Source organism: Glycine soja, chromosome 6 (genome assembly GCF_004193775.1).
Source record: "Glycine soja cultivar W05 chromosome 6, ASM419377v2, whole genome shotgun sequence".
Taxonomy (NCBI): domain Eukaryota; kingdom Viridiplantae; phylum Streptophyta; class Magnoliopsida; order Fabales; family Fabaceae; genus Glycine; species Glycine soja.
Genome location: NC_041007.1, coordinates 15,484,740 through 15,506,299, shown reverse-complemented (window position 1 = coordinate 15,506,299; position 21,560 = coordinate 15,484,740). Strand labels below are relative to the sequence as shown.

The following is a 21,560-nucleotide window of genomic DNA, read 5'->3' as shown; positions in this document are numbered from 1 at the left end:
AATACTAAGTACAAGTAAAAAAAATATAATTTAATCTAACGTCAATATGAATCAAGTCTATTAATCTTGATTTTTCTCTCATTGTCTTAAGTTACTTTAAATCTTTTGAATCTTACTTATTATAAATTTTTGTTTTGATTAGTAGGAATAAAAGATAATGTGATTTATAATAACCTATACACGTCACTCACCGATTGACACACTATACAAAAATTATAACAATTTTTATATATTTATTACAAATAAATATACCCAATAAATTTATTTTATTTTATACAGTAATATATCAAAACAAGAGGGCAACTATTGGAACTGAATGAAGCAAGAATGAAGCAAGAATGAAGCAAGATTTCCGTTGGTACTGTGTTCCTCCCTTTGGACTGACTTCAAAGACTCGCTGAATTGATTTCCGCCTATGGCACGAGTGATGAATGAATAAGAAAAATTATAAAGCGCTGTTTGTTGATTGTCATTTCTTACATGGAGGGAACGGGATTTGGTGCAGCGGCACCGACGCCATTGGTTAGGTTGTGGAGAACTGCGTTTTTGACGCTGAGGGATGAAACCCTAACGGTCCCTCCTCGCAATTCCACGGCACAATTGCTCGATAATCTCATTTTCTCCCACTCAGACGCGTTGCTCTCCGCCGCTGCCGAACTTCCTTCTCACGAGGTATCTTCTTCATCTTCTCAGACGCATGAATGCCTGCGAGGATTTTGAATGAACTTGATTGATTTTGAAGTGACATGATTCATGTTTGGATTTTCGTTTTTTTATTCAAAAGGTAGGTTAGTAACGAAACTCAGGGTACGTTTTTTTGATCTAACACAATTAAGTATTAATTCTGGATCTAGAATCAAGTACTCACCGTGAAACCAAACATGTGAACGAACATGTATCTAAAATCTTAGCCGGGATTTCAACGTGATTAAACACGAAACCAAATACGCACTTAAATTATTCACTTTCTACTTGGTTGTTATCATTGTACACCTGATTTGTCGTTTTTTTTTTCTCTCTTAGGTTTTGTCAGACATTTTGTTTATCATGGAATTGGTTGCTGCGACTTCTTCAGATGAAGAAGATTTTACTCGTATCTATGCACAGACTTCACGCCTGGTATCGTGTTTGCTTTCCCTGTTTGGATACACTTCTATATAATTGTAATTATTTATTTATAGGAGAGTATAATAAAAAGGTAAAATGAAATAAGCTTTTCATATGTTAAAAATTAATTTATGCATAAGCTAATTTGTAGAAGCTGTCTCATTTAGTTTCTCTAAAATTAAAAGCTGATTTTTGGTCATGCATAAGCTAATTTTAAGGGCACTTGGTTTGAGTGTTTATTTTCTGTTTTCATTTTCTATTTTCATTTTCAAATTTTCAAGATTTATAAAATATGTATCGAGAAGAAAGTACTCTAAGGCGCTACCACATTTTCACTTCTTTAGAAAAGACTTAAAAACGTTGATGTGTTGTTTTCAGTTTTGGGTCTGTTTTTTTGAAAATATTTTCAGAGAAAATGTTTCCTAAATTTTAAGCAAACATACTTTTACTCTTATCTTTTGTTTTCTTTGAAAATGAAAACAGAAAACACTTCCCAAAGTTTGAGAGAAATTTATTTCACTTTTTTCTTATTTTCTTGCCCTACAATTTAGAGAGAAGTTTAACATTTTTTTCTCTAATTTTGCTATGTTAATATACATGTTTTATTGACAATTTTGTTGGAAATATTTCATAAAGTGATTTTGCTCTGTGTCCTTATTGCAGATTCATGATATATGTCGTTGTGTTTCATTCGAATTAAATTTCTCCTCTTTTAGTAGTGTTCTCAATTGTTTCGGGAAGATGCTGAATCTTTTACTTAGAAAAGTTGCTACTAGTGACGACATAAGTGGAATTTGCAGTACTACTACAATAATTCCTGCCATTGAGTTCTTACAGGCTGTCAGGTTTGCTCATTCTCTGGGAAAGAATTGATGCATAATGTAATCTTGCCTAGGCACTATATACGTGTCTTTGTTTTTGGCGTTGTTAGGCCATGGTAATAGTAATGGCTTTACTTGATAAAGTACAAGAGACACAACATATTTTAAGAATAAAATAGACTCTTGTCTAGTTTTTACTTTTCCTGTTTGAAAATGTTGATATTATGTATTTTATTATTTTGAACTGATACCTTGTTGCTTCTCTATATCTCTATATAAGATAAAATGGGTGATTTTTTCTTTGGACCTTTAGTAATGTTGAATTATGTATTCCATTATTTTAAAATGATAGTTGTAATTTTTGTTGATGCCATTCTAGTTTTCTAATATCTAGTAAATATGAGATTTAAATTGTGGATTCTAGTCATTGTGCTTTATTTCTTTTATTTATTCTGATAGTATATTACTCACTCCGGTCCTTAATATAAGGTACTTGGAGCATAATCACACGGACCAATAAAAATAGTTAATTCAGTTAATTTTATTGATTTTTTAAGAAAATGTTGCTAATACCAATTTTACCCTTATTAATTATTTACTTGTTATGAGTGATGTGAAAACATTAAAGTCTAAGAGTATTATGCACCACTAAATAAAAAGCACAAATACTTAAGAGTATTTAAATGCTGGCAACCTTAGCTCCTGAGTGCACAACTGCACATACTTTTCTTTTAGTGTAGGGTTCAAATCCCCCACTGGAACCACCTTGTGGCTACGGTACCATCCTAAAGGGTCTGGAGGCACCTTCTGTGATACTATTACAAAAGTTTGTAGACCTTTTTGTGTAATTTGATTTTCTTTAAGGTTTTTTAACTGATAACTCATCAGTTAATAATATATTTTAAATCCTTTGAATATGCCTCTGTATTTTACATTTTTCCTAGTTTCTGGTGTCTGTATTTTTGTTTGTTCTGTCATTTTGTGTTTTTAAATATGAATGGGCAAGTACTGCTTATGCAATTTGCAATATGTTGACAATGACCTCTATTGCTTGAAAGGGGTAAATGTTGTTCTACCAAAATTTGAGTTTATACTATTAGTATAATTCTTTATTTTGCTGCTTTTACTGTTAGTACCTTTTGACTTTTTTTTTACAGTGGTAAATGACTTCTAATTTACCCTGTACAAAATCTGCTCCCTCTCCAGATGTATTATAACTTTATCTCATCGAAGATGGTTGCAGTCTGAAGATACTATACTGGTTAAATTTCTACTTGATGTTATTGTTTGCTCTCATGGTGTGTCATGTTGGATGCTTCGTTCAATTTGTAAAGAAAAATCTACTGCAATTAGTATGAGATTTCCCACAGAGAGAAGTTCCAGTGAATTACAGACAGTGGCTTTTGAGATGCTTGGTGAAGCAATCTCAAGAGCTGGGCCATCCTTCCCTGTTGATATTTGGAGATCGATTCTTGAGGCATATAATACTTCTACCTTTTTTTTTTGTAAAACTATATTCATTCTAGATTTTTTTTTGAACTAGTCTCTTCTGAAGCAGGTATTCAGAAAAACAATGGATGTCTTGGCATTAAAAACCCCTGTTGTGGAAGATAGTGTCATGTCCAGGTAGCCTGTATGTTGGAGGAACTTGGTAGAAGCCAATGATGAAACTCTAAAGTGATTCATGTTTTGGCCATATGTCACTTGTTTATTTTGTTACAAGTCACCGATGCATCTTTTCTGTAGGTTCTATGAATCTTTTCTGTGCTGTCTACATCTGATCCTCATTGATCCTAAATGTTCAGTTTCAGATCATGTAAGTTAAGACATTTTTATTTTCATTTTAATACAATAAAGAAATATGCTATACCCCTAACCGTTGTGACATCCACTCCCCAGGTGTCAGTTTTTGTTGCTGTTCTGCGAATGTTCTTAGTTTACGGCGTTTCTGGTAGAACATCAGGTCTGCTTGTTGGTCATGAGGAGAAGGAGCCTAATAGTATGAATCCCAAGGCAAACAGGGAACAACTGAACAAATCAGATCGTGGTACATATAGACCTCCACACTTGCGCAAAAGGGACAGCTTGAATGTGAAACTCAATAGAGCTAGGCATTCCCAATACATGTCAGATAGTGAGTCTTCTACGGTTAATGTTACATCTTCAGATTCAGAGTTTAGTGATGGAGATGGATCAGCTAAGGAGAGTGGCAGAGTGCAGAACTCTAGGGTTAGAGTAGCTTCCATAACTTGCATACAGGTAAGTTCCAAAACTGTCATGTAACTTTTTACTTTTAGATTTGCTCAAAATTTAAATTGATATTTTTGTCAAGATTCTTAAATTTTCAATAAACTAGGGTAGAGAGTAACAAGTTGGTGACAATCAATGTTGTTAAAAAAATGTACATGGTGCCGCCATGGGGGTGGGGTGTGGCATTTTGGAGCCTCTTTACAATTTGCCATATCGTGTTTTATGGCGCTGTTTGCCATTTCCAATATGGTGCCCGCTATTAATGTTGCGTCCATGGCATGTGCAGCAGCTATGGTGGAAATTGCGGGTTTGTTGAAAATAAGAGGGAAGAAGGGTTTGATTCATATGACCCAACCCAAACATAGGCCCAAAACGCTTAAAAACCCTAAGAAGAAAGCAAAGAAGAGTTTGGGCCATGTAATCTGACCCGACCCAAGGCCCAAAGTGTTTTATAAAAAACCTAAAAAGAATCTTGTATACTAAACCCAACACTGCACCTCTGTATTCTTCGAGTGAGCACCCAATAACATAACTAGGCAACGACCATCACCAGCGGCGATGAGTGACAACCATCCAATAAATTTGAGAGTTAATTACAATGACCACCCTTGTGGTTTGCTTTATTGCACTCGTCTCCCTTCTTTTTTTTGGCATTACTTTTAACCTCATTTGTTAACTCATTGAAACTTCCGTTAGTAAATTTAATAAAAGAAAAAAAAAAGATATTCATTTATGAAAGAAAAAACAAAGGCTAAAAAAAAATGATGTTTAAACAGTGACGTAAAGAATTTTGTTGGTAGCCATTTTAATACTCAATTACATGCAATTTCTTGGGTTTACTTAATTGAACTTTAAATCTTGATTGAGCTTATTGAAATTTAATGTGAAACCATTTTACACACATGAACTTCTCTGCAACCATTTTAACGTGGAGCAATTGCAAAGTTAAAAGGAATGAATTAGGGCATTTTAGTCAAAGAAAATTCATTAAAAACCATGTGCTTCTCATGTGTTATTCTCAAACTTACGTTTCTCACGTCTAAAACATCAAAGGGTGACTTCTGCCAAAAAAAAAATATCAAAGGGTGGCTAGTGATACGGAAAACCAATAATTAGGATGTTTTTTGTTGGGTTCAAAAAAGCACCGCCCAGTGTAATAAAAGCAAACCATAAGGATAGTCATTGTAATTTACTCTAAATTTGACTTCTCTTCCCGTTCTCTACTTCTCTCAATCTATTTCTGCTTTTTCTTTTAACTGTTCTTTTTTTAAATTCTATTTTCCTTTTGCTTGTTCTCTTCCCATTCTTCTCTGCATCTACTCATTTCTTTTTCTCCTTTATTTCATTCTTTTTGAAATTCCTTTTTTAATCTGTTTTTTCTTTGCTTCTCTTGATCTATTATCCTATTCTTTAATTATAAATATTTATATTTTCATTTATTAAAAGTATTATTTTGGTTTTATTTTTTAATGTTTTTTATTTTGTTTAAAAAACTATTATTATTTGATCCTTTTATTTATGCTGTTTTTTTATCAGCAAAGATAAATTATATTAATATAAAAGATAAGTACAACAAGTACTAATATAATTACAATGTTTCAAAAGTGAATTACAATATAAATTATATCAACATAAAAAATGCTGTTTTTTAATTTATTTCTCAGTTTATGTGTGTGTATATATATATCGTCTGCCACTCCATCTGCCATATGTATATGGCAGATTTCTGGCTTACCGCCATAAGCAGCCATCACTCTGCAGAAATCTAACATTCTTAATATTATAATCATCTCAACATTCTAGTGTTCCACTTAGCATGGTAGAAGTGTAGATATTTGTTCTTTCTTATTAAACTTACAAGTTACAAATTCACATTAATATAGATGGTATTATTGTTTGAAGTATGAATTTCAGTGGCAATATTGTCAAACCATGCTAATATACGTATCAAATTACTTGATGTAAATCAAGACATAGTAAAAGCTTGTTTTACTTAAATGGAGCAAAACTCCATTGGGTGTTAGAAACCAATACAACAACAAAGCCTTATCCCACTAGGTGAGGTCAGCTATATGGATCATACAATGCCATTTGGCATGGCTAAAAACCAAAGTCTTAGTAATATTTTTTAGCATGAGATCTTCTCTGACAACTTCCTCTAACGTCTTGTTAGAAACCAATTTTAAAATTGAAGTAAACAATAAAAGCAACTAGAATCATTTTTGGGGGCACAAGGTAATTGTTTCCTTTTATGTTTTCAAAGGTAAGAAAATCAACTTCTTAACTCTTTTAAGTTTCCAAAGATTTTCATTAGAAAAAAAACCGATTCCAAACTTGGAGTTTTTGTTACCGCTTTTTGCCCCTATAATTCATAAAGAAGAGATAAATCCTTACTATTATTATCATTATTAATTTTTAACTTGCTTGGACAACATCATCTATGACAAAATCTTTGCTTGCATTTTTGCAGTGATTGATTAATTTTTTCTTAATTTTTATTTATATATATGTTGGGATGGGAAGGATCTTTGTCAAGCTGATTCTAAATCTTTATCTATGCAATGGTCCTTGCTTTTGCCAACTAGTGATGTACTACAACCAAGGTATGACCTAACCATTCGTCCTTTTATGAGTTCAAACTTTAATCTTTCTCTCCATTTGATGTTGTTTTGTTATTTTCTAACTACATAATTGTTTAATTTGTATTTTCATAGGATGCATGATGCAACTTTAATGACATGCTTGCTATTTGATCCTTGTTTGAAGGTAATGGCATTGATCTTGGTACCTGTGTGTGTAGTTGCTCTGTGCATTTCTCCTTGTGTATTAGTATTTGCTGAACTCAATTTTCTATTTTGAAATTTAATGCTCTCATATATTTTGATATAATATTTTGCAAGTTTCAGACATGTCTTATGATGTTATTCTGGCTTTTTAGTTGTTATAGTTATTTTGATAAGAACTTGGAATTAGAATAGTAAATAGGGAGCCCTTGCTACTTACCAACTGATAGGAACCAGAAAATCATAGATGAGAAGTGAAATGAAAACACTCTACTATTTAGATGGAGGTCTGATCAAGGTGATCCAAGACCTGATAGTGACAACGCATACAACGGTGAATGGTGAAATGGAGAAAAAAAAAGAGAAGTAGCTCTAGGCTTTTGAGAGGCCTATAGTCCAAACTAATTCTCCACTCCCAACACATATCCCTCCTCCCAGCTTATATTCTCTCTCAGCACATGCACCCCCTCTAACTTTCTGCCAGCTTGGCATTTAGTTTCACTTTTCCCCCCTTTCATTTCACTTAGGTTAGGTGCATCACACCTCATTTTCTTGCCTTACACCTGCACTCTGCTTTCCTCTTCTTTCATAATCTTTGGTGGTCTTCGGCCTTGGGTTTGTATCAAATTTTGAATCAATGGTTGTTGTGTGGACTTTTGGAGTCGATCCCTCGTTTGCTCATGACTGACTGTATTCTGTTCTGCTCGCTCATTGCAACTTCCCCCCATGCAATGCTTGTTAACTTTATTGCTCAAGCTGTAGTCTTCCTAGAATTCATCCCCTTTTCCTTCATAATGTTTCATCCCTCTTCCAAACTTCTTGACATAATGATCTTAAGATCATCTCCAACAGCCCATCCAATTGCATTTCCTGGCATGTTTTCAACATAGTAGTTCAGAGGATATCTCCCACCTTGGCCCATGATATGTCCTTGATTGTTTGATTTGAACCAAATTTTTCTCTACCTCCACCTCGCTTTCATCTTCCTTTTGAATCTCTTCCTCCCTAGTCTTGCTACTGCCATTGCAGTTGTATCCCCTATTGTTCTCAATGTCCATTGCTTATGTGTCCACTGCCTCAATTTTTTTGATTTCCAGTTTCCTCACTGTTGGGTCAATGTTTGACTATGGTTAGAGTCTTTTCCATCTCCATTGTTTCAGTTTCTGTACCTTCGTCTTGGCTTCTATTTTATAGCCACCTAGGTTTTAGTTCCTCATCCTGGACTCAAATTGGTTGATCCAGATCACTCTCTGGCTGGAATAATTTGATTACTTCCCTAAAAGTGTTAACAAAATAGGATTTGGATTGTTGAGCCAATCACTATTGATATACTTGATCATTAGAGCTAATTTTTCCCATACTAATTTCCTTAGCCAACAACTTCTCTCGAACAAAGTGGCAGTCAATTTCTATGTGTTTGGTTCTTTCATGGAATACTGGATTAGGAGCAATATGAAGTTCTGCCTGATTATCACAATATAGTTGCATATGCTGAACCTCACAAAATTTAAGTTCTTGGAGGAGTTTTTTGACCCACATCAGTTCACAACGTGGCTCTGCAGAAGATAAAGGTTCATCAAAAGGAAGTGAAGTCTTTATAGCTCATGCGGCAAATGAAACAGGAATCAGCTTGGGACAACAGCAGAAGACATTACAATATGGGCCTAATTTGGGCCTGACATCTACTTTACTAAATGAACCTGCAAATCACTTGGGCCACACCCCCCCTAAAAATAATAATGAAATGGGCTGTAAATGGCAAGTGTATTCTCGAGGAAGCTGGTCCCAAAGGAGACATCATAGACAGGAAGGGCAACTAAATACCAACCAGGAGAAAGAAAATGACACACATGCAGACAGCAGGAGTAGTGCTTCTAACAGTGGGACAAAGGACATCAATAATGTTCTCGAGGTGGAGGCAAATACAGAATTTTTACAGGCCCAGGAAGCAATCAACATGTGGGAGATGATTCAACAATTGGGGGTGACTTTGGGGAACACTGAAGAGGATCAGCAAAGCAGAATTTTAGAAAAAATAAGAAGAATGGAGGACAGGGATAGGATGGAAGCTGAGAAGTTGGGAGCAAATATAAGTGATCCATGAATATAGCCTCATATAATGTCAGAGGTTTGGGGAGGGGAGTTAAATGGGCTGCAATAAGGAGATTGATCATCAAGGAGAACGTTCACATGATGTGTATTCAAGAGACTAAGAAAGAAACAATTGACAAGCCCTTATGTCAGGCTCTATGGGGAAGTGCTGATGTTAAGTGGGAAATGCAACCTGCTAACAACTCAGCTGGTGGTATCCTTTGTATGTGGACTGAAAAAGAATTCAAATTACAGAATAAGTTAACTGGAAATGGTTTCCTCTACCTGGAAGGGGAGTTTATTAGAGAAGCTCAGAAAGTATGCATTGTTACCATATATTCTCCTTGTGACATACATAACAAGAGAATATTATGGGATACAGTGAGGCAGCTGAAACAATCATCCCAAGTAGGGCTGTGGTGCGTGCTTGGGGATTTTAATTGCATAAGGAATCCAACAGAGAGATGTGGAAAATGTGAAAGGCTTTATGGAGACAACAGCATGCAAGAATTCAATGAATGAATTGATGATTTAGAGGTCCTGGAGGTTCCTTCTGTGGGAAGACAATTCACTTGGTTTAGACCAAATGGAGAGTCTAGAAGCAGATTGGATAGGTTCCTAATATCCTTTGAGTGGAGGGACAGATGGCCTGAAAGTGTGCAATTTACCTTGCCAAGGAATTTCTCTGACCATTGCCCTATTCTACTTAGACCTAAGGACGTTGATTGGGGTCCTAAACCCTTTAGGACTCTAAATTGTTGGTTAACAGACAAATCTTTCAAGGAAGTGGTACAACAGTGTTGGAATTCTGTCCAAGTTTCGGGATGGGGCGCATATGTATTAAAAGAAAAATTCAAGAGGTTGAAAAACACAATAAAGAGATGGAACAAGGAACAATATGGAGACAGCTTCAAAAAAGTCCAGAACCTGGAAGTTGTACTAAATAAGTTGGAGGAAGACACTCTAAGTGTCTTATTTTAGTTGATATGGGCTGGGTATATTGACTATCTGTATTGGGTTGGATATTTTATCCTTTGTAGTGGAATTATTGGAGGGTTTGTTTTGGTTGGGAGGCGACACTCTAAGTGTCATGTAATTATGTGTAATTCATCAGTACTTCTGGTACTGATCTGATATTATTAATAATATATATATATGTTTGCCTTCCAAAAAAAAAAAAGGTTGGAGGAAGACACAATGCTCAGGCAGTTGACTGAACTGGAAGTTTGCAAAAGAAAACAGCTGCAGGAATCTCTATGGATAGCTGCCCAAGCCCATGAATCGCTGCTAAAACAGAAATCTAGGTCTAGATGGATAAAGGAGGGCAATTGCAACACACGATACTTCCACATTAGGATGAATGCAAATAGAAACAGAAATTGCATTAAAGGAATACTCATTGATGGAGTATGGACAGATGACCCCCATAAGGTGAAGGAAGAAATCAGAAACTTCTTGTCCAAAAGATTTCAAGAATCAGATGCTCAAAGACCTAACATTGATGATATTAGCTTCAGAACTATAGATCAGCAACAGAATTCCTTGCTAGTGGCCCCATTTCAGGAGATAGAAATTCAGAATGCAGTGGGGGAGTGTGGGGGTGACAAGAGCCCAGGCCCGGATGACTTCAATTTTAGATTTATAAAACAGTTTTGGGATATACTAAAGCCTGATATCTTGCGATATATTCATGAGTTTCATGCTAATGGTGCCATTACCAGAGGATGCAATGCCTCCTTTATAGCTTTAATTCCTAAAAGATCAGAACCTCAGCATTTGGGTGATTACAGACCCATCTCATTAATTGGGTGCATGTACAAGATAGTGGCCAAACTGCTTGCGAACAGAATAAGAAAAATCATGCCAGCAATCATTGATGAAACACAATTTGCTTTCATTGAAGGGAGGCATTTACTGCAAAGTGTTCTTATTACCAATGAGGTAATAGATGAAGCTAGAAGAAGCCACAATCCTTGCCTTATATTTAAAGTAGATTTCGAGAAGGCATACGACACCGTATCTTGGGAATTTCTGTTGTACATGCTAAAGAGACTAGGATTTAATTCACAGTGGATCAAATGGATTGAAGGATGTATCAAATCTGCCTCAATGCCAGTTTTGGTAAATGGAAGTCCCACAAATGAGTTCCTCCCTCAAAGGGGCATTAGGCAAGGGGATCCGTTAGCACCATTTTTATTTAATGTAGTAGCGGAAGCTTTATCAGGGTTGATGAGAAGGACAATAGCAGAAAATCTGTATAAAGGCTATTCAGTGGGATCCAAAAATGTTAACATAAGCATTTTACAATATGCGGACGACACCATATTCTTTGGGGAAGCAAGTATGGAAAATGTGCTCAGGGCTTTTGAGTTAATCTCAGGCCTAAAAATCAACTACGCCAAGAGCTGCTTTGGAGCATTTGGGGTAAATGATCAGTGGAAGCTTGATGCGGCTAAATACTTGAACTGCAGTTTGCTAACTCTGCCTTTTGTGTATCTCGGCATACCTATTGGAGCCAATCCGAGGCAAAAACAAATGTGGAATACTATCATTCACAGATATGAGAGGAAATTGGCCAAATGGAAGCAAAGATATGTATCATGTGGGGGGGGGGGGGGGAGAGTGACTCTAATTCAGGCTGCACTAACATCAATTCCAATTTATTTTTTGTCTTTTTTCAGGATTCCAGTATCAGTGCAGGAAGAATTAAAAAGGATTCAACGCAGATTTTTATGGGGCGGTGGAACAAACCATAAAAAGATTGCTTGGATTAAATGAGACCAAGTTTGCTTGCCAAAAGAAAAAGGAGGTCTGGGGATTAAGGATATTGACGCCTTTAATCTTGCATTACTTGGCAAGTGGAAATGGAACTTGATGCAAGAAAAGGGGGAACTATGGACCAGAGTTTTAGAGTTGAAATATGGTGGGTGGAGGAGTCTTCATGAGGCAGGGAGGGCAGCAAAGCAATCTGTGTGGTGGAGAGATTTAAAGCAATCATTCAATATTCCAAATCAGGGAGACATGATTCAAAGCAACATGAGATGGAAGGTGGTAGGCGGGGACAAAATAAGATTCTGGGAAGATAAGTGGAGCCAGCATCAGCAAACACTAGCACAGCGATACCCTAGATTGTATCAAATATCATCACAGCAGAATCAAACCATCAACAAGCTGGGACATCATAAAGATTCAGGTTGGGAGTGGCAATTCACTTGGAGACGGTCGATGTTTGATAATGTAATTGAAGCAACCATCAATTTCCTAAGGGAGATAGAAGGTATGGTTATTCAGCAGCATGGATCTGATGAGTGGGTATGGTTAGGAGATCAATCAGGGAATTATTCGACACGTAGCGCTTATAAGCTGATATGGGAGGCTACTGCAACAGGCCAGCAAGAGGAATGGTGTATGGAATTATGGAAGATAAAAATCCCTAGTAAGATTTCGGTGTTTGCTTGGAGGTTGTTAAAGGATAGACTACCAACAAAAAGGAATCTTCACAGGCGACAATTGCAGATTCAGGACATGCGTTGCCCTTTTTACAGAGATGCTGAGGAGGAGGTCTCCCATCTTTGTTTCCACTGCAGCAAGATCCAACCAATCTGGTGGGAATCAATATCTTGGCTGAATATTAAAAGCGCCTTTCCTCTCAGACCTGTACAGCATTTCCTTCAACATATCTCTATTCAGACAAAAGGAGTAAGGGGAAAGAGGTGGAGATATTGGTGGCTAGCGGTAACATGGGCTATTTGGAAGTTTAGAAATAGAATGTTGTTTTCAAATGCAGAATTTGATATTAATAGATTGTTTGATGAAGCTATTTTCTTGACCTGGACTTGGCTTAGACATTTTGAGAAAGACTTCTCAATTCATCTAAATCAATGGTCAAGCAACATTAGACAAGGCTTTTGTATATGTAATGGGTGATACAAATAGAACAAACTAGATGTTCTCCTAGTATCTAGAATACCATTCAGTGCTGGTGTCTAGATATAAGGACTGTATATCCCTCTTTTGTATCAGTACCTCTGGTACTGTTTAATCTTATATATATAATACATTATTATGTTGATAAAAAAAAACAAGTGGTTGAAGCCATGACCCTATATTGAGCTTCTGTACTAGACCGGGCAACAACATTTTGTTTCTCTTCAAAGAGATTAGATTTCCTCCTATGAATACACAGTATCTAGTAGTAGAGCAAAAATGAGAGAGAGAGAGAAACAGGGTGAGAGAAAGAAACAGGGGGAGAGAGAGATACAGAGAGAGAGAGCGAAACAGAGAGAGAGAGCAAAACAGGGTGGAGAGTGAGGGAACCTGATAGCAGTGTGAAGACGAGAGAGGGCAGAAAACGGTTTAGAGAGAAGGAGCTTGAATCTAAGCTTGGCAGAGGGGACGGAAGATGGAGTCCAGAACAGCACGAGGCGGACAACGACGAGGATCACGATGGAGTCTGGCATGAAGTAAGGCACAAGAGGAAATGGAGGCTGGTAGAAAGCAGGGATCGAGTGGAAAGGAACAACTTCAAAAGTCGTGATAGAACGGTGACATGGCGCGACAAACACGATGCTACGACTTTTTATTTCTCTAGATTCCCTGAAGGGGTCAAGGAGGATGATCTTTGGAAGCTCTTTCAGAAATGGGGAAAAGTTTGGGAAGTCTTTATTCCCAAGTATAAGAACAAGGAAGGCCACAGATTCGGATTTGTCAGATTTAAAGAGGTGCAAGATGAACGGAGTTTGGAAATATAGCTCGATAACAACATATACATCGGAAACACGAAACTTTTTGTCAATAGGCCAAGGTATGACAGGGGGAGGATGAGTCGGGATAACAAGAGAAACATATTCACACAGAGGGTGGTGGTACCGCAGAAGGAGACGAAGCGTATATATCCTGCGGATAGGAAGAGATCCTACGCAGAGGTAGTTAGAGAGGAGAAGGAGGATGTAGGAGGTCTTTTTCGAAAGGGAGAACCCTCTAAAGGCTCTGCAAGGCCTATGCAGAGGACTGCGACTTTGTGCTCCCATCAGGAGACCAACGAATGGCTCCAGAAAGCATGGGTTGGAAGGCTTAAAAATAGAGGTATGTTCGAAAGGGTGGAAGAGGAGCTTCAATGGATGTTAGATGGTGAGGTGACTCCATGCTACTGGATTGATGACTGGATCTTTCTTCCATACCTGGATGATTCCAAGGCGGCAAAACTCATTCAAGAGGAGAAACAGACGGCTCTTCCCCAATCACTGAGCTTCAGAAATGGAGCCCGCAAATCCGACCAGACCATAGACTGACGTGGGTCCTGATATGGGGTTTGCCGCCGACGGTGTGGGCGCCGGAACATATAGAGAAGGTGACGAAAGACATTGGGGAGATGGTAGAGGTGGACGAGTACGTGGAGGACCGTAAGAGGATGGATGTTGCACGCATCCTAATTCGAACAAGCAGAAGACCACGTCTTCAGGAGGTGGTGCTGGCCACCATTGATGGGGTCGATTACCACCTGGACGTCATAGAAGAGTTGCCCGAAAAATACGCGCAGAGGAATAACTTTAGGGGTGAAGCTGGTTTCCCACCGTCCCCTTTCTCGACACAAGCAAACACCCCGTTATCGGCCGGCGACAGCCCCCCAGTGAACCATTTCGATAACGTTACCCCGGCCGGTGGCTCTCCATTCTCGGCGACAGCTCCCCTTTCTCGGTTGCTCTCCTGAAGCAGTGACCAATGGATAATACCCAATGGTCAGAATCGCCCCGTCCGGTCCGTCACCGACAACGATGACGTGGACCAATCTCACGCGTATTGCCATCAGAAAAGAGCAAATGTCGGTCACGGTATGGTGCACGAACCAAGCAACGATCTTTTTACCCAACATGGCAAACAATTAAATGCCATTGCTGAAAGTAAAAAAAAGAATAGCGCGCAAAAGGAAAGGGGGAGCGCCAGGGTCAAACAACACGAGTTGGACCAAAACAGAGACCTTTCGGAGGGTGTCCTTGGAAACAAATCTACATGCACCGAAAAGGAAAAGAGGGAGGATTTTTCTTCTGAGGCCCTGCTATCCTGCAATAAAGAAGAGCACGTTAAGGAGGTATCCTTCGTCAACACTTGCAACGGTCAGCTTCAACCAAATGAGCCTGAAGGTGTTTTGGGCCCTAAGCTTCTGGGCCCATCTGAATCTGTCACTAAGGATTATGTTAGAAGAAAAGAGGGTTTGGTTAGTAAGAGACAGGCCCAATATCTTAAGAGTCCAACTGTGAACTCAGCTACGGGCTTAAACCCTGTCTGCATGTCATTAGATATTCCAGAGGAAGTGAAAAGGCAATATGCCCTGGTGAAAGACCTGGGATTGACCCATGGGGGTGATGCTTCGAAGGTCCAGCAGGTTATGAAGGATATGGACACCAGAGATAACAACATGGCTGTCGAGATGGGTTTTAAAAATCAGCAGCTATGATCATCCTTTCTTATAATTCAAGAGGTTTGGGGAGGGGTGTCAAATGGGCTGCCATTAGAAGGACCATTATAAAGAATAAGGTAGACATAGCTTGTTTTCAAGAAACCAAAAGAGAGAGCTTTAATAAAGGGATCTGTCAGGCAATTTGGGGGGACTCAGCAGCAGCTTGGGACTATGTTCCCTCAATTCAGGCCTCGGGGGGATTGCTTTGCTTATGGAACAACTCTGTTTTTGAGGTGGACAATACAGTAAAAGGCTGTAATTATTTATTGCTGGAAGGGAAGTGTGTAGACATTAATCAAAGGATGTTTGTGGTTAACATTTACGCCCCATGTGACCTTGCTGGAAAGAGACTTCTTTGGGATGAATTGAAGCAATTGAGGACTTCTAAACCTCCTGGTATTTGGTGCTTCTTGGGGGACTTCAATAGTATTAGAAACCAAGAGGAGAGACACAGCTTATCCCAAAGTCGTGTTGATCCCTCCAGTATTTCAGATTTCAACACTTGGATATCTGAAATGGATTTGCAGGAAATAAAATGTGTCGGCAGTACCTATACCTGGATAAGACCTAATGCAAGGGTGAAAAGTAGACTTGATCGTTTTTTGGTATCTGAACAGTGGCTGCTATCCTGGCCTGATAGTTCTCATTTTACCCTCCCAAGGGATTTCTCTGATCACTGCCCAATAATATTGCAAATTAAAAAAGTGGATTGGGGACCTAAGCCTTTTCGGGTAGCAGATTGGTGGCTTCATCAAAAAGGGTATCAAAGACTGGTTAGACAGACTTGAAGTGCTGAGCAACATCCTGGATGGGGGGGAATTCTGCTTAAGAACAAGCTGAGAATGTTAAAATTGGCAATCAAACAGTGGAGTAAGGAGTATGGGAATATCAACTCTAAGGAGGTTCACAGAATTCAACAAAAATTAAATGAAGTAGAAGACATAGCATCTACCAGAATCCTGTCTGAAGATGAGATCAAAGTTAGGAAATCTCTTCAACAACAGCTGTGGGAAGTTTGTACTGCTTATGAATCTCTTCTATGGCAGAAATCTAGATCAAGATGGCTTCAAGAAGGGGACAGCAACTCAGCCTATTTCCATAAGGTAATAAATTCCAGGAGAAATTATAATTCTATTCAAGGTGTTCTCTCAGAAGGTGGATGGGTACAGCAACCTGAAGCAGTGAAGATTGAAGCTGTGAAATTCTTCCTAAACAGATTTACTGAACAAAATTACTCCAGACCAGTCCTTGATGGAGTTCAGTTTCCCTCCCTTTCTCATAGGCAGAGACAGGATCTAATTCTTCCTTTCACAGATGAGGAATTAAAGGAAGCTGTGTGGAGTTGTGGTGGAGACAAATGCCCTGGGCCCGACGGTTTTAACTTCAATTTTATTAAACATTTTTGGGGTGTGTTGAAACCAGAGTTTAGAAGATTCGTGGATGAGTTCCATGTCCATGGTTGCTTCCCTAGAGGCAGCAATGCTTCTTTCTTAGCTCTAATCCCTAAAATAAATCACCCACAGTCCTTCAATGACTATAGACCAATCTCTTTGATAGGATGCATGTACAAGGTGATTGCTAAGCTACTAGCAAACAGGTTAAGGAATATCATACCTGTCTTAATTGATGAAAGACAAACAGCTTTCATTAAAGATAGGCATATACTTCATGGTATCTTGGTTCTTAATGAGGTGGTTGAGGAAGCTGTTAGGAGTAAAAATCCAGCAATGATATTCAAGGTGGATTTTGAAAAAGCGTATGACACAGTTTCTTGGTCCTTCTTGGATTATATGCTGCATAGAATGGGTTTTTGTAACATTTGGAGAAAATGGATCTCAGCTTGCCTCCACTCAGCAACAATATCTGTTCTTGTTAATGGCAGTCCTACAAAGGAGTTCTGTCCATCTAGAGGGCTAAGACAAGGGGATCCTTTAGCCCCTCTGCTCTTTAATATAGTTGGGGAAGGTATTACAGGCCTCATGAGGGAAGCAGTCTGGAAACATCTATACAAAAGCTACAGGGTTGGAAAGCAAAAAGAACCCACAAATATTCTGCAGTATGCAGATGATACTGTTTTTGTGGGTGAGGCTAATTGGGACAATGTAGTGGCTTTGAAGGCTTTGCTGAGAGGATTTGAAATGGTATCAGGCTTGAAGATCAACTGTGCCAAGAGCCAGTTTGGGTATTCCTATAGGGGTTAAATCTTCAAACAGTCTTGTGTGGGAACCTCTAATCAAAAAATGTGAGGCTAAGCTGTCTAAGTGGGCTCAGAAAAACATATCAATGGGAGGGAAAATCACTCTTATTAACTCAGTTCTTAATGCTTTGCCAATATATCTGTTATCTTTCTTCAAGATCCCTCAAAAGGTAATAAACAGATTGGTGACCTTGCAGAGGAATTTTCTGTGGGGAGGAGACCAAGATAATAAGAAAATTCATTGGGTGAAATGGGACATTGTCTGTCTACCCAAGTCTGAGGGGGGCCTAGGAATAAAAGACATTGCAAAATTTAACACAGCTTTGTTGGGAAAGTGGATATGGGCTTTAGCTTCTGACCACCAACAGCTATGGGTTAGGATTATCAATTCAAAGTATGGGGGTTGGCCTGCCTTGCAGTCTGCTCATGTCCAAGGGAAGCATTCTGGTTGGTGGAGGGACCTAAGAAAGTTGTACCATCAGGCTGATCTGAGCATTTTCCAGCAATGCATGAGCTGGAAGGTGGGATGTGGGGATAAAGTAAATTTCTGGAAGGACAAGTGGATAGGGGAGGATTATAATCTCCAACAGAAATACAACCAGCTGTTTCTTATCAGTGAACAACAAGCTGATCTCATTTCAATGATGGGAAATTTCGACCAGGATAGATGGAGATGGAACTTCAATTGGCGGAGGAATCTTTTTGACTATGAAAGTGATCAAGCTGTGAATTTTATGGAGGAGATTAATTCCATTCATATTCAGAGATATGTTAAGGATGTCATGTTATGGAAAGCTGATCCTAGTGGTGTGTATACCACTAAATCTGCATATAAATTATTGATAACCCCTTCTACACCAGCCATGGATGGGAGAACCTCTCAATTAATATGGAAAATGAAAATTCCTCCAAAAGATGCAGTGTTCACTTGGAAGCTTTTAAGAGATAGACTCCCCACTAGAGCTAATCTCACAAGGAGAGGGGTGATCATTCAGGATAATGTCTGTCCTCTATGTGGTGAAGAACAAGAGGAGGGAGGGCATCTCTTTTTCAATTGCAAGAAGATAATAGGGCTTTGGTGGGAGTCCATGAGGTGGATCCAGGCCATGGGACCTCTCCCAGCTTCTCCACTGGACCATTTTATTCAGTTTTGTGATGGATTTGGAGCAGAGAAAAACCATAGTAACTGCTGTGGATGGTGGGTTGCTTTGACAAGTACCATATGGAAACACAGGAACTTTCTCATCTTCCAGGACAAACCATTTCAGCCGCAGAAGGTCATAGAAGATGCTATGTTCTTAGCTTGGTCTTGGTTAAACGCTAGACAAAAAGGACACAACATCAGTTTTAACCATTGGTCTTCCAATATCTCGGAATCCTTTGGTTAACCTGTATGGGGTAACCTTTTTAGTTGGGTTAGTTTGGGTTTTTGGAGGGCAGCACCATTGGTGCATTGTATTTTGTTTATCCAGTACCTCTTGTACTGTTTTTGCCTATAATATATATATATATATATATATATATATATATATATATTTCTGCCTTCCAAAAAAAAATCTAGTAGTAGAGCGCCAGCCTGTAGGAGAGCTTGCCCAGTCAGCATCACAGTACCTAGTAACATGGGTGTTTCCCTTGTCTTCATACAACAATCCTTGTTTTGGAGCCCTTTTAATGTACCTAAGAATGTGAATTACAACATTCCAGTGATTAGTGTGAGGAGCTTGGATAAATTGACTAACTACCCCAACTGCAAAAGATATGTCAGGTCCAGTGATTGTAAGATAAATGAGTTTCCCAACTAGTTTGCTATATCTCTCAAGATCATTGAAGGGTTCACCCTGTTTTGCCATCAACTTTTGATTTGGATCCATGTGACTGTCAACATGCTTACACTCAATCATGCATGTTTCTTTCAAGATATCCAAAGCATACTTTCTTTGAGAAATAACAATGCCTTTGTGTGATTGAGCCACCTCAATACTAAGAAAGTATTTTAGACACCCAAGGTCTTTGGTCTGAAAGTGGCTGAATAGGTGCTTTTTCAGCCAGCAAATTGTAGCAGCATCATTCCCTGTAATATGCCATCAACATAGACAATTAGATAAATACACTTTCCTGGAGAAGTGTGACAATAGAAAACCGAATGATTTGCTTCACTATGCTTCAATCCAAAAGCCTGTACAATTTGACTTACCTATATTCCCCCTGAGCAACAAACCCAAGAGATTGCTACATGTATATCTCTTCTTCCAGGTAACCATGTAAGAAAACATTTTTAATATCTAATTGATGGAGAGGCCAATGGCTAATGGCAACCATAACAAGGAATGGGCGGACCATGGTGAGTTTGGCCACTGGAGAAAAGGTATCACCATAATCAAGACCATATATCTTTGTCTATCCTTTTGCCACCAATTGAGCCTCAAGGTGATCAATTTCACCATTAGGTCCAACCTTAGTAGCATACACCCACCTGCAACCAACTGCCTTCTTTTCAAGAGGTAGGGGAACTAGTTCCCATGTGTCACTACTTTCAAGAGTCTGCATTTCAACAATCATGGCTTGTTGCCATCTAGGGTGATCAAGTGTTTCATGGATATTTTTAGGAATGATGAGATGCCATATGGATGAAATAAAGGAAAAATAAAGAGATTACCCGGTGATAACTCAAACAATTATAAATAGGATGGGAATATTGGTAGGTCAAATACCTTTCCTTAGAGCAATTGGCCACCTAGAGCCGTCATCAGTTGGAACCGTTGTATGTATAGCTGAAGGTGATGGACATGAAGCAGAGGACTCTCCATGTGACATATGACTAGATAACTTTGTCTCTGTGTGTGTCTCATATTGGTGAGTGGTGTGAGGTGATGAAGAAGGGCTGGTTGGAGAAGTGGCTTGACTTGTGTCCATAATAGGGATTTCATGAATTGGAGACAATAGTGGATCAAGTGATGGGATAGGTAAAACTTGTTGGACAAAATTGAAATCTTGCATTGAAGAAGAGAAAAAGGGAGTTTCTTCAAAGAAGGTGACATTTGCAGACATGTAGATGAGGTTCAACATAAGGTCATTCAGCAACAAGAAACTGATGTGTGGGAGTGGATTGGAGACCCAACAGGCTAATACTCAGCACACAACGCTTATAATATACTAAGGGAGGGATCATCAGTTGGAAGCCAAGAGGATTGCTTTGATAAATTATGGAGTTAAGGGTTCCAAGCAGAGTAACAGTCTTTGCATGGAGGCTAGTTAGAGATAGACTACCCACAAGGCAGAATCTGCAGTGGAGGCAAGTGTCATAGAAATGTCTTGTCCTTTTTGTAGAAACAAAGACGAGGATGCAGCTCATCTATTCCTTCATTGCAGCAGAATCCAACCTATTTGGTGGGAATCTATGTCATGGTTGAATTTAAAAGGCGCTGCCCCCCTCACCCCAAAACAGCACTTCCTCCAACATATGGATGTTCAAGCTCATGGTGTTAGGATCAACAGGTGGCAATGCTGGTGGCTGGCCTTAACATGGTCCATTTGGAAGCACAGGAACAGCATAGTGTTCTCCAATGATACTTTCAATGCCAATAAATTGTTTGAAGATGCAACTTTCACTCTTTGGACTTGGCTTAGGAGCTTTGAGAAAGGCTTCACAACCCACTTTAATCAATGGTCCAGTAGCATTAGACAGGGTTTTTTGTACTAGTAGAGGACAGACATTTTTGGCCACTATATGTAAATTTCATCCATATCCATACCATGGTTCTCCCTCAGACTATGTATGTCTGATTGTGGAACCATTTGTATGGTTCTCATATGGCTGTAATACAGTACCACTGGTACTCTCTTTCATATATATA

The 21,560-nt window shown here is 38.7% G+C and overlaps 1 protein-coding gene across 4 annotated transcripts in view; it reads left to right on the top strand.

Moving 5' to 3' along the window:
• Positions 1-291: 291 nt before the first annotated feature.
• The window catches only part of LOC114416438 (HEAT repeat-containing protein 6), an 88,386-nt gene continuing 67,117 nt past the window's right edge, over positions 292-21,560 (top strand). For 2 of the 4 annotated variants that reach the window (XM_028381304.1, XM_028381303.1), the window contains exons 1-9: positions 292-672; positions 1,024-1,119; positions 1,771-1,952; positions 3,135-3,405; positions 3,487-3,554; positions 3,675-3,744; positions 3,828-4,187; positions 6,702-6,781; positions 6,893-6,944. In XM_028381304.1, the coding sequence (XP_028237105.1) occupies positions 481-672; positions 1,024-1,119; positions 1,771-1,952; positions 3,135-3,405; positions 3,487-3,554; positions 3,675-3,744; positions 3,828-4,187; positions 6,702-6,781; positions 6,893-6,944 (1,371 nt within the window). In that variant the 5' untranslated portion in view covers positions 292-480. The remainder of the gene's footprint in view (positions 673-1,023; positions 1,120-1,770; positions 1,953-3,134; positions 3,406-3,486; positions 3,555-3,674; positions 3,745-3,827; positions 4,188-6,701; positions 6,782-6,892; positions 6,945-21,560) is intronic. The other 2 variants (XM_028381301.1, XM_028381302.1) reach the window with 2 other exon arrangements.